Raw genomic sequence first — 14,020 nt, 5'->3', positions numbered from 1 at the left:
AGGAACAAGGGTTACTCCTCTGCCCTGGTCCTATTAGACCTCTCAGCGGCTTTCGATACCATCGACCATGGTATCCTGCTGCGCCGGCTGGGGAGTTTGGGAGTGGGAGGAACCGTCTATCGGTGGTTCTCCTCCTATCTCTCTGACCAGACGCAGACGGTGTTGACAGGGGAGCAGAGATCGACCCCGAGGCGCCTCATGTGTGGGGTGCCGCAGGGGTCGATTCTCTCGCCTCTCCTGTTCAACATCTATATGAAGCCGCTGGCTGAGATCATCAGTGGTTTTGGGGTGAGGTACCAACTGTACGCTGATGATACGCAGCTGTACTTTTCCACCACAGGCCACCCCAACGAAGCTGTCGAAGTACTGTCCCGGTGTCTAGAAGCCGTACGGATCTGGATGGGGAGGAACAGGCTCAAGCTTAATCCCTCCAAGACGGAGTGGCTGTGGATGCCGGCACCCCGGTACAGTCAGCTGCAGCCGCGGCTGACTGTTGGGGGCGAGTCATTGGCCCCGATGGAAAGGGTGCGCAACTTGGGCGTTCTCTTGGATGGGTGGTTGTCCTTTGAAGATCACTTGACGACCGTCTCCAGGAGAGCTTTTTATCAGGTTCGCCTGATTCGCCAGTTGCGCCCCTTCCTGGACCGGGATGCCCTATGCATGGTCACTCATGCTCTTGTTACCTCTCGCTTGGACTACTGCAATGCTCTCTACATGGGGCTCCCCTTGAAGAGCACCCGGAGGCTCCAGTTAGTCCAGAATGCAGCTGCGCGGGTGATAGAGGTAGCAGTTCGGAGCTCCCATGTAAAATCCATCCTGCGCAGACTGCACTGGCTGCCTGTTGTCTTCCGGGTGCGTTTCAAGGTATTGGTGACCACCTTTAAAGCGCTCCATGGTTTAGGACCGGGATACTTACGGGACCCTCTATTGCCATCTTCTATCTCCCAGCGACCGGTGCGTTCTCACAGAGAGGGACTCCTTAGGGTGCCGTCAGCCAAGCAATGTTGACTGGCGGCTCCCAGGGGAAGGGCCTTCTCTGTGGGGGCTCCTACCCTGTGGAACGAACTTCCCCCTGGACTTCGACAACTACCTGACCTCCGGACCTTTCGCCGCAAACATAAGTCTTATTTATTCCGTCTTGCTGGACTGGCTTGAATTTTTAAATTTTTAGCTGTTTTTATGGGTTTAAATTTTTATTAATTTTACAGGGTTGATTGTATTTTAAAATGGGGCCAAATTGAATAAGTTTTTAATGCTTGTTTTTAGTATTGTATGCGTTGTTGCTGTATTTTATTTTGGTTGTAAACCACCCTGAGTCCTTCGGGAGAAGGGCGGTAAAGAAATTAAATTATTATTATTATTATTATTATTATTATTATTATTATTATTATTATTATTATTATTATTATTATTAGTCAATAAAATTAACAATAAAATCAGAATAATTTAAAAAGTTTTAAAATTATTAAAAAAAACATGAATTTCTCAAGGCCAAGAGATTGGGCAGGATGTTCCACAATGTGATGGGGTGAATCTGGTTTTGTAGGTATCCTGACCTTATGTCATTTAGAGCTTTATCTATAGGTGATGACCAACATCTTGAATTGGACCCAGAAGCAAAATGGCACTCAGTGTGGTTCACAGAGCAAAGCTGTTATATGTGCCCTTCTTTGGGTAGCCAGTATGGCTCGTGTGGCCACATTCTGTACCAGCTGAAGCTTCCAGTTACTTTTCAAGAGTATTCCCATGTAGAGCATGTTGCAATAGTCCAATTGGGAGATGACCAGGGCATGAAAGGGCTGGACAGCCATTTGGAGACAACGTAGATATTTCCCAGCAATTTCATTTACTGTTTATAATCCTGACCCTCTATCTATCTACTTTCTGTAACAAAAGGTGAATATTGGTTAGAGGCTGAACTCTTTCCTTCCTATCTGAAGAATGAGAACAGAAGCTATGCTGCCCACAAAAGTCCTTTAAATAATAGAATGCAGCAAGGAAGTAGAGGAAGAATATTTATGTTTGTAACCATGTATACAGTAAGTAGTTTATTGATCTTTTTCACTAGTTTTATTTAAATTTGTAGCATACACTGGACCTCTTAAATATGGATAAAAATAGAGCAGACGAGGTTACTGTTTCATGTCTTGTCTGGCCATAAACTAATCCAGCCTTGTAAAGTATCCATAAGAATGATGACCAGGATGACACTATCAGACACCTTCTATAAATAATCATAGTCCTTTTTGTTATTATTTAGCCTTTCCTTGCAAGCTTTGTCTAGTTATAATCCATTAGTTTGGCCTCAATTCTGACATGAGCCTTCAATCATCAGAACTCCCATAAATTATATTAGTATGAGGCTACAGACAGAAGGTTTTGTTAATGCAGACTTGAAATACAATATTTATAAAGGGACGAGTCAAGCAGCACAGTATTTGTGGTTACCAAATCAGCTCAGTTTCTTTTATTTATAGATCTTTCTGAGCATAACCTCACTGCTGTGCCAGAGGATCAGACTTTGCTGAAGTTCCATCTCATAAAAACCATCCAGGAGCATTTTAAATAGTAACTTCTATATATGGATGAGAAATTTTAATATTAAGAGAAATGAGCAATACCTTTTTGATATTGTTAACTATTTAACATAGGTTCTTGCACCTATGGCCGTTAATAAATTACTAATAAGTTTTGTTTTAGAAGTAAAGTCTCCCTCAAGTCAAGCTTAACTCTTTGAGATTTGATGAACATGATCCCTGGTTTTTCTTGATAGAAATACATAAATGGTTTCAACTTCCCTGTTTAGCCCTGCAGCCCTGGGATTACTTCATGGGTTTTCTTTCAATTATTAACCAGGTCAAGCCCAGCTTTGCTTTTGAGATCCTTCTAAGGATTTTTTATGAAAATAATATGCAAATCAGACAGAGTAGCGCCAGTGGTATGTTTCCCACTTAAAACTGAGAAAGAGCAATTAGGCTTAGATACCAGGGAATGGGACAACTTGCTACAACCAAGTCACCATGGCCAACTCACCACAGTCAACTTGCCATGGGACAACTCACTGCAGGACAATTTAACAATTCTATTTACTTAATTAAAATAAATAAAAAATATTTTATTTTTTGCCATTTACATTTCATTCTGTCCCTCCTTTTGCATCCTTTCCTTAATGATTCTATTCCGCCATTTCTTTGATATTAGTGTACCTTATGTCCCACAAGTTTTCCCGCAGTGAGTTGGTCGTGGTGAGTTGGCCGTGGCAAATTGTCATATACCACCCCACAGCACTTTACAGCACTCTCTGATTGATTTACAATGTAAGCATTACTTGCATATTGTCCCCAACAATCTGGGTCCTCATTTTACTGACGTTGGAAGATGGAAGGCTGAGTCAACCTTCAGCCCTATCTGAATTCTATGCTATGGGCAGAGTTTGCCTGCAATACTGCACTTTAAGCACCACACCACCACTGGTTAAATAGAGAAATTGAATTTTAATTAGCTAAAAACAAGTACATATATTGTACTAATTGTCTTCATGACATTTAATATTGTTTATTGTAGCTATATTGTTTATTTCTTTATATCTAGGCTAGTCACAACTCTATTTATTTATTTATTTATTTATTTATTTCGATTTTTATACCGCCCTTCTCCCGGAGGACTCAGGGCGGTGTACAGCCAAGTAAAAATTCAATATATAAACATTAAAAAGAAGTTAAAAAGAAATATTATAATGTGGCTGAAATTTTAAAACCATTTAAAATCTTAAAACATAAATACCCCAATAAAATTTCAATCCGGTCCCGCTTGAATAAATAGGTGCGTTTTCAGCTCACGCCGAAAGGTCCGAAGATCAGGCAATTGACGTAAACCGGGGGGAAGTTCATTCCAGAGCGTAGGAGCTCCAACAGAGAAGGCCCTTCCCCTGGGGGCCGCCAGCCGACATTGCTTGGTGGACGGCACCCTGAGAAGGCCCTCTCTGTGTGAGCGTACGGGTCGGTGGGAGGCACAAGGTAACAGCAGGCGGTCCCGTAAGTACCCGGGTCTTAAGCCATGGAGCGCTTTAAAGGTGGTAACCAAAATCTTGAAGCGTACCCGAAAGACCACAGGAAGCCAGTGCAAGCTGCGCAGGATTGGTGTTACATGGGAGCAACGAGTTGCCCCCACTATTACCCGCGCAGCTGCATTCTGGACTAGCTGCAGCCTCCGGGTGCACTTCAAGGGCAGCCCCATGTAGAGAGCATTGCAATAGTCCAAACTCTAATACTGTATTGCAGGTTATCTAAATTAGGATATTGTGCTGTATTTGTCAGCTCCGGTATGCCCAACAGCCCGGAGCTGCCATTCAGGGGGGAATGGTCGTCACTGCAGCCGCAGAGGATAGGGGCCCTGCACGCTACCTTGCCAGTTGCTGAGGACTCGCGACGGAGGGCAAGGAGTTGTTCCATCAGGAGGAGAGCAACAGCACTTCATCAAGACTCCCCCTGCCATCCTCTTCCGATCCCAGAGCTGGCTGTTAAGCTCAGAGCCAGGATTGAGCAGTGTGTTCCAAGGAAACCCACATAAACACTTCCCCCTTAAGAGACTGACTTTAATAATTACAGTTACTAGAGTAGAACTTTCCCCTTTAAAGGACTGACTGTCATACTTACAGTTGGAGTAGAACACATTAACCATGTTTCTGGGTCACGTGGACAGGATAGGCGTTGGGTAGTGGATAATGAGGTTTGGGTTCACTGGTGTATTTTATAAAAGGTGATGGGACTCCCGGGCAGGCAGCCCTAACAATAATTTTGTCTGAGTGGTCAGTTACTGCCAGGAATAAAAGGCAACAGCATCAAACCAGGTTTGTTTTGTTTGTTTCCTGGAACCTGACAGTATTTTCATTTAAGCAATGCTGAGAGTGAGAAAGAACCAACTAGTATGATATTCCATTTCACTTCTTTTCAAATGGTTACAGCTGACACTGGCTTTGCTATTCCATCTCTGCCCACTTCCTTCTCTGAGTACCCACATTCAAAACAGCAATATTCTTGTCATAGTGTTCACATATTTCTAAGCCCTATGCCAGGTCTTATACTCTTTGGAAAGTATCTACTAATTACCTATAATTTTACTTGCTGATCCAGTCTGTGAACAAATTCTTGTTCCCTGAGAGTGTGTCCACATCCTAGATTTAAGATTAAAACTCCTGTGGCTTAACTAATCTAGCTAAAAGCAGAGAGAGACTACCAGTGACCAGAAGACGTGGAAGACAGTGGACCCACTTGGATATAATAGTAATATAAAATTTGTTATGTGAATAAATTTAAGTAAGCCACAAATCCTGATAGCATCCCTATCACTGTCAGCAGTAGGAACAATTGGAAAGACTAATTCTGAAATATTTATTTTTACTGTCTCTTAAAACTGGCATTATGTTCAAACATTATACCATAGTTATTTTAATTATGGTTTAATAAAATTCAGTTTTCTAATCCCTAACTTAAATTGGTTTCATAAATTAACCATATTCAAGTTTTACTGAGGCTTCATTTAGTGAATTTTAAAAAAAATAACAAAAATCTAGCAACCTCCTTCCCAGGTAGACCTGACAGAAACTAATTCTATTTTATTGTAAGGCTATATTAACAGAACCTTGTGAGACTGAATGTACAAATCTCTCCAGGTTTCTTTTTACAGCCTGGTAAATTAGGGAAGATTCTTTCTGAGTTTCTTTGTCTTTCTTTTTATGCAGCTGTGGCTCTCCTGCCCTTATCTGATCCTTCCCCCACCCCCATCCCTCAAGGTCATTCTCACGTATCATTACACCTAGTGACTATTAAGGAAGATAATGTAACACATGAACCCAGGAGTCACAAGAATGGCTTCACATACTGCACTTAGTCTTTGTTTCTTTAGCTTAGGCTTAGTAAAACACACAAAATCATCCATTGTGGTTTAAAAACCATAATTTATGACTTAGCTTTATCTATCTAAAACCAGTCAACTGTGCTTATTCAACAAAGAATGACTTAGTTCAGAGGCAAGCAATCTTTTTGAAGGTGGGGCAGCAAAAGTACAGGGAGATAGAATATTGTCCTTTTCAAAGGGGATTTTTTTGTCTAATGAATATGCTTATCAACTCCACCTGAAATTTACTTTTGTGCTCATTTTTAAATCAAAAAATTGTGCCATTAAAACAGTGGTTTTGATTGCATAACCTTATAATGGTCTCCAATTAAACTTTGGTCCAGTTGCCATGATTTAATCTTTTAAGATAGATTTGTCTACATGTTGCCCATAGGTATTTATTTTAATCAGAATGATGAAAACTGTGTAATGAAGTAACAACATAAGCCCTGCCATTTTCTACTTGCATCAGTACACTGCATATAAATAAGAAGTAGAATTTGTGTCATACCACACATACCACATAATCATTCCCCCACTGAATATGCTTGTGTTATTGCTCAGTTGCCTAGCTCTGGCTTAGCATGATGCATAACTAAGTCATAGATTCATTTATATAATATATAGTTTACAAGTACATGTAAACAAAGTCACATATATTTGACATGCTCCTTAATTCTGGAATTCTTAATCCTAACCCTTTAACTAATCTGTTCTATTTGTAAAGATCTTCCTAACTGGGTCGTCTTGCCAATCAGTTTGTGTTCAATAATTGTTGTATTTATAGCCCTCACCTTTAACAAAACTTATTCCAAGACTCAAACTACAGTATTTTTATGTGTGAAACAAAAGGCTATATATTTCATCTGGATTATTTATTTTTATAACTTGAACAATTTTTGCTTCTATTATTTGTGATGTGGTAGTCAGCATATGATAGGATGGGATCCTCTAACCCATACTATTTATTTATTTATTTATTTATTTATTTATTTATTTATTTATTTATTCATTCATTCATTCATTCATTCATTCATTCATTCATTCATTCATTCATTTTAAAATATACTAACCATAACCAGTCTACATGGGCACATTGAAACAAACGTATATGTATGATTCCATGGGTTTCCTTTTAAGAAAACCTGAGAATTTGCTTTTCTAACTTCCAGATCCACAATACATATTTTACCCTTTTAGAGGACTGCACAAGATACTGCATTTATCCCATCCCATTATTTCTGGATAGGATATCATAACAACACAGGCACTGAAAAAGGCTTGCAAAAAACAACATACACTAAGGCAGGATTATCACCCTTTTTCTGTTGGAATTTCTGTCTCTTTATCAGCTGCCTGGAAGGCAGAAGTTTAGCTGAGGCAAATTTCCTATCATTTAATATCCTTAGCAGGAAAAGCCTTTGCTGTTTGCTGCCAAGCAGCTGTTATATGGCATAATATAAAAAATCTTTGACAATTCTACATTCAGAAAGTCTTTCAGTTAGGTGTTGGCTCTCAGCTGTCAGTTCTTTCATAAACAATGCTTTAGGAAATGCTTGATATAAAGAATATCAAATCCAGCTTTTGTAACATCATAATCAACTGTTCTGATTCTATTTTTGTCTTTATAGTTTATATAATGATCAATGATTATACTTCTTAAATGGCAAAAATAAAATTATCTTAAAAAGTTATATTAATCCTAAAATAATCAAGTAGTAACATAATCACGCTCAGTCTAATTTTTAATTTGAGAAGGCCGGCATTGCAAACCAGTCAGCTGAGTCATCGGCTGACTGTTGGGGGCGAGTCATTGGCCCGATGGAAGGGGTGCGCAACTTGGGCGTCCTCCTGGATGAACGGCTGTCTTTTGAAGACCATTTGACAGCCGTCTCCAGGAGAGCTTTTTACCAGGTCCGCCTGGTGCGCCAGTTGCGCCCCTTTCTAGACCGGGATGCCCTATGCACGGTCACTCACGCCCTCGTGACGTCTCGCCTGGATTACTGCAATGCTCTCTACATGGGGCTCCCCTTGAAGGGCATCCGGAGGCTGCAGTTAGTTCAGAATGCAGCTGCGCGGGTTATAGAGGGAGCCCCTCGTGGCTCCCGTATGACACCAATCCTGCGCAGACTGCACTGGCTACCTGTGGCCTTCCGGGTGCGCTTCAAGGTTTTGGTAACCACCTTCAAAGCGCTCCATGGCATAGGGCCGGGTTATCTACGCCTACTGCTACCTAATACCTCTCACCGACCCGTGCGCTCTCACAGAGGGAGCCAGGTTTTCACCCTTTTGTGGAAGGCCAAGAGACTTAGTACAGTATTGCCTTTAACTGTCATTTCTATTATGCTACTAAATTGAATCACCTGGCAAAAGATGACTACGATACCCTACTAATAAATAATTAAAACTTCAATAATAAATACAACAATTTAAAACTTCAATGCAATTATATGCAGCTCTCATTTTTATTTCACTGATGTCAACAGGCCTTGCTTATACTATATGCTGATGGGTAAATTGTATTAAAATACAAGATAAGTTTGGAATATACAACTTCAATTTAAAAACAAAACAAGGGTTTTCTTTATATTGGCATAACTGATAACTCACTTCTAATAAAAATACTTTAATATGATTATGAACCATCTGAGACTGAATCTGTACATAAGAAACTTGAATTAGGTGGCAATCCTAGGCACATCAATGAGTTTAATTGGAGCTTCTCTTAAGTAAACATGCATAGGCTAATGTTCCCAATTTCTTTCCTGTCACTTTCTTATTAATATCAAAAATATAAGGGATAAAACATGAAACTGTATAGTAGTCAGATGTCTGTTTTCTTAAATAACTCTGTCTAAACTCTTGTAACATTTCAAAGCAGGAATTGAAGAAATTGACATTTCCCATACTTAATCCCATACTCTCAATCCCCCTTGCAAAGTACAAATACCAATGCCTAACCCTATCACTGAGATGGATTGACAGCATATCTTCTCAAAAAGCCATTTTCCTTTGCCCACAAAAATATATTCATCAACAATTCTATTTCTTCAAACTCTTATCTGTAGTGTTTTTTCCAGAATTAGAATGCTTCATAAAGAAAATCCAAGTCTTTCTCTATCCATCTGCATGATTCTAAAGAAGGATTCTCCAGACTGGTATCTCCTGATACATCAGATTTCAACCCCAATAATTCTCAGCTCAGCTATTAGGAAATCCAACAACTCTGGAATGCAGCAGTTGGGAAGTGCAAAGCTGTTTCAGAATTCAACACATTTAAGCTACACTTTAAAGAAGTTTGCATGTCTGCATGTAAAAAAGTTTGATGTGACCCAATTTCAATTGCACCAAACCAAATAATGTCAGGATGGTTATTCATTAAAGTAACAGAGTAGCAGCAGGGAAAGCCAGGTTCTAATCCACCTCATACACAAAAGCACAACCAGGGATTTGGGCAACTCTCAGTTCAACCTACTTTGCAGGAATGTTGTAGGGAAAAACAGAAGGAAGGAGCTCTATGCATATCACCCTGAATTCCTCGATTAAAGAGTATCTAAATCTATAAGTAAATAAATACAATATCTACAATAGGAAAACACTTTGGATCTATCAGCTTCAAATGTCTTTCCTTTGTAGAATAAATAAGGTGAAAGAATGATGCATCCATGTCCAAATCATGGCTCTGTAGGGAATTCAACACACAAACATTGTTTTCCATAAAGCAAAGGATTGGCACAGGACTGTTATCTCAAAGGTGCTTTTTCACGAGGCAACTGCACCAGAAAGTCCAGTTGTCTCTTGAAAAAACACCTTTGGGACAACTATGACCTGGATGACTGAAAATCTCCATAGACAGAGGACTGTTGACTTCAAAGCAAGGAAGGGCAATGTCCTATGATCAAGGGGGAAATACTGAAACTTCTGGTGCCCAAATACAATTGTATGACTTGAACAATTGGCTTAGGGAGTTCCTTCATTAAAAAAAAGGTGGCCTTTTCTCAGCAACTGGTCTTCCTTCGTTTAAAGTCCCCACCCGCCCTTCGGTCCCCCCTTTCAGGCCCAGTCTTCCCCCTCCCTCCTGCCTCCAGCCACTTACCTTGAGGTAATCGTTTTCTGAGCGCAGCTCTTCTATCTCTCTCAGCAGCTCTTCTTGGTCTGCCACTAGCTGCCTTTCGTAGGAGGCTACCACCATTGGGATTTTGCCGCCCAAGCGCAGGCTCCCAGCAGGCTGCACACTTTTGGCGGCCGCTCTCTCCGGATCTCTCCCCCAGATCACCTCCTCGCCTTGGAAGCCCGAGGGGGCCGGGGTCGGGGCCGGCCCTTTGCTCGATGGTTCCGAAGACGGCAAGGAGTGCTGGGGGCCGCCGCCTGGCCCTGAGGGAAGAGGGGGAGGGGACGGCGGCGGCGCCTCGCGCTCCCGATCGCTGGAGCCGGTGCCGGACTCGGCATCGCTGTTAGCGGCCTGAGTCAATCTCTGTTCATCGGAGAGCGGCTCGGAGGGGCAGTCAGAGAGGTCCGAGCTGCTGTCCGTGTGGCTGATCCTGGCGGCCGAGGCTGGGGACAAGGCACCTGGCTGAGCCAAGGAAACGCACCGCCTTCCCTTCTTGTTCTTGCCAGACGGGTGGCTGCTTTCACCCCCGACCTGTCTGGCGGTGGCCTTTCCGCCCGCCTGGTCCTGGGCCCGGGCTGCTTTCTTGCTGGAGAGGACGGATTTGGCGGTCCCGACTTTGCCAGGCGCGCCGGCCCCCAAAGGCGCCGATCCTGCCTTTGCGCCTTGGGCGCAGCTGCGGCGGGAGAGGCGGCACTGGGGCGCCAAGAGCCCCGGCGATTGCGGACGGGCTCCCCCCTGCTGAGGCTGCGGCTTGACCGACAGGCTGGGCGACTTGGGAGGCACCGGCGGAGGCTTGGCCAAAGATGCCCGGGCGTGGAGATCCTTGAGGAAAGGTCTGGCAGGGGAGGGAGCTCGATGGAGCCGTTTCTTCTCGGCGAAAGAATGGTGGGGACTCTGCGGCGAGGGCGGCAGCGACTTGAGAGGCTCCAGGAGGTTGGTGTCGTTTAAAGTCTCCATAGTCCCGGCTGGTGGAGGAACAGCCAGGGAGTGGCGGACACTTGAGGCTCCTCCAATCTTCTCCAAGAGCAGGAATAAGCGGAGCGGAGACGACGGTACTCCTGGTGAAGCCCAGCAGCAACCGCGGCTTCCTCAGGCTTTCCCGGTTGCTCTCTCATCACTCCTACTTCTTTCTCACCAGAAAGCTCACACTTTTCCCTTGGCGCTATTGTGATTCAACAACACTCCCCATCCTCCCTGTGCCCGTCTCCCCCTTCCTGCGCCGCGTCGAGGAACACAAAACCACCGTCGGTAGCAAAGCTTACTTCTCTCTCTTTCTCCCAGTCCTCTGAATGCTCTGGATGTATAAAACGTTGTAGCCTGCAACACTGACTCCCTTTCCGTCTCTTCCCGTGAAGGCAACTGTTTTCCCAATATCTCCTCCGCTTCGCTAGCTCACAGACCATCGCTCATTCATCCCCCTGGAGCCCTCCTCCTTCTCTCGGATCTTCCGATCTTTCCAGGCTTCTTCCTCCTCGCTTTCGCTCCTGAAATAGAAAAAACTGCAAACGCCGCTGTCTCCCGTATTGACGCTGCCCCTTCTGTGCGCATGATCCTCCCCTTCTGACATCCAGCCAAACTGCTCTCGGCGCAAGCCACTTTCCCCCCCCCCCAAGGGATCTTTGCGTGCTTTTTTATTGGGGCTCCTGTGCCAGTTAAGTCTATGATAAACGGGGAGGGGTGTTAATTAAAAGGATCCAATCCTTTTCTTAACGATTGCTGCTTGGCAAAAACAAGACCCCTTTACGGGATCAGCAGCATCCATGTACCTCTGTGTACCTACTGGAACGCATGCTGACACAATAACAAGTTTTATGTTTGGGTGGAGGGCAGTCAGGTAACATTACCGAACATTCACCATTGTGCTGCACAGATAAGGGGATGTCCACAGTGATGTTCTTATATTCAGACTTGCCTTAATGTTTTATTTTTCTGAAGTGGATTGCTAGAAATTGTTTCGAATTTTTTTACATCCATGCTGATTGCTGTTTTCTGTTATACTTGTAACTTTTAGAAATCATTTGGAATTATCCATTTTCCTATTTCTGATGTTATTTCTATATTAGATCCAAAGAACATTTTCTTCAATGTTAAGAAAAAAGTACCGTATATTGTCTTTAGTAGTAAAATGCATTTGGGCATAAATCAATGTTACTACAGTATGTGGAGGATAAAAATAAGAACTGAACACATTTTATAAAAACTATTTGAAATATTTTATAATTCAAAATCTGAACAACCACTCTGCTATTTTTTACATAGATATTTATTAACATACGGTTTGTTTGTTTTTAAATCAGAAGTAGGGCAGCCAATGAAGAATTCAAAGAGAACATTTCACATTAAACTTTTATAGAAGAGGGTAGAATAGAGATGGTGATAACTTTCATCTTTTTTTAACAAATGAAAGAAAGAGTCTAATAAAATAATGGAAGTGAAACAAAATGAAAGGTAGATATTTCTGGCATTATGTTATATGAGACAATAAAGTAGCACTCTGATGGAAAAGAAACAAAGAAATTTAAATTGTACTTATCTTGCCTTGTGTGCTGTCTTGGCTGCTTGAAAAAGAATAAAATTATATGTATTTTATGATTTCTAAAAATAAATACATTATAAAATGATTTTCGTATTATGTAAGTGATATAACTTTTGCCCAGCAGGGGTGGGTGATCATTAGATAGATGAAGCAACCTGTTTCTAGTGTTAGATTTTTAGGAACATTAAAGGAACATTAAATATTTATTTCTGTTCAAATAGGCATTCTTTCTGTCTCAGTGAAGGGGCTTCTAAAATTGCTAGCAATAATAATAAAAGTAAAAATATTAAGAATATTTATCTGATTGAAAGCACTATAAATAGCCTCACCTGAAAATAACAATATGATTTAACTAAAGCTATTATCTCAACTGGTGGTTTATCGGTATAGTTTCATATCTTTCTATCTAGGAGAGTAAGCTAAGAGATAGATGATACAGTGTCATCAACAGCAAGCCACTCTCATGGGTTTACCCTGACTTCTTTAGGGAGTTGTATGCAGCAAAACTGTTTTATAATTCCAGTATAAAAGTAAGCATGTATAATATATGTAGTTACAAACCATGTAGGACTTTTTAACATTTATTCATGATTTATAAGGTTGCCTAACTTAATTCTAGGCAGTACACAAATTAAAAATAGATAAAACACCTAAAACAAAAACTAAACATAACCATTGTGACTAGGAAATAAAACCTATTCTAATTAAAAGAGGTGGGAACAACCGATATATGCCAGAACTTGTGGGGGGGGGGGGGAAACAATTTTTTAGAAATTGTTCAAAGGGTTGTAAGGGTAGGGCAATCAGAATGTCTAAGGAGATATTATTCTAAAGGGCAGGTACCATAACAGAAAAGGTGTGCTTCCTCTATCTCATTATATGACATTGCTTAATGCAGAGTCCTACACTATTGTTAAAAGAAAAAAAATGTTTACTTGAACACAGCCAATTTTCTATGACTTAATCTTTGCTTCTTTTCTATGACTTGAGCTTTGTTTCTTGATCAGAGATTCCAGGATCTTTTTCCTTTTTTTAACAAATAGGCCTCAAAACTTGAAAAAGATTGAAAAACTCTGACTTAATGGATAAAATGTAAAACACTGAGAACTTCTGCACCAGAGGCAAATTCCTTTTGTGTCTAATCACACTAATTATACTAATAAAGTATTCAATTCAATTCAATTCAGTTCAAATGCACCTCTGCTGGATTTTACATGGCAAGTGTGAAATGATAGAGTAATACTAGTCCCGCATGCAGCCAGGTATATATTGATAATACCTGACACTCCTCTCCCAATTGGCAGATGAACTCATTGTTTCATGTAGCGGGAGCTTTAAGTGCAATCTTTTTCCCACCCATCAACATTCTGTAACAAACCAAGAAGAAAGGAAAAGAACCACTACAACAAAATTCCTCATACTCCTAAAACACTCTAACCCAGGGGTCTCCAACCTTGGCAACTTTAAGACTTGTGGAC

The 14,020-nt window shown here is 41.5% G+C and overlaps 1 protein-coding gene across 2 annotated transcripts in view; it reads right to left on the bottom strand.

Moving 5' to 3' along the window:
• Positions 1-12,550, bottom strand: part of MTCL1 (microtubule crosslinking factor 1) — a 126,868-nt gene extending 114,318 nt beyond the window's left edge. For both annotated transcript variants that reach the window (XM_058177438.1, XM_058177439.1), the window contains exon 1: positions 9,992-12,550. In XM_058177438.1, the coding sequence (XP_058033421.1) occupies positions 9,992-10,963 (972 nt within the window). In that variant the 5' untranslated portion in view covers positions 10,964-12,550. The remainder of the gene's footprint in view (positions 1-9,991) is intronic.
• Between the last annotated feature and the right edge of the window lie 1,470 nt (positions 12,551-14,020).

Source organism: Ahaetulla prasina, chromosome 3, assembly GCF_028640845.1.
Source record: "Ahaetulla prasina isolate Xishuangbanna chromosome 3, ASM2864084v1, whole genome shotgun sequence".
NCBI lineage: Eukaryota > Metazoa > Chordata > Lepidosauria > Squamata > Colubridae > Ahaetulla > Ahaetulla prasina.
The sequence above is the reverse complement of the archived record's forward strand: the minus strand, read 5'-3'. Positions and strand labels throughout refer to the sequence as shown.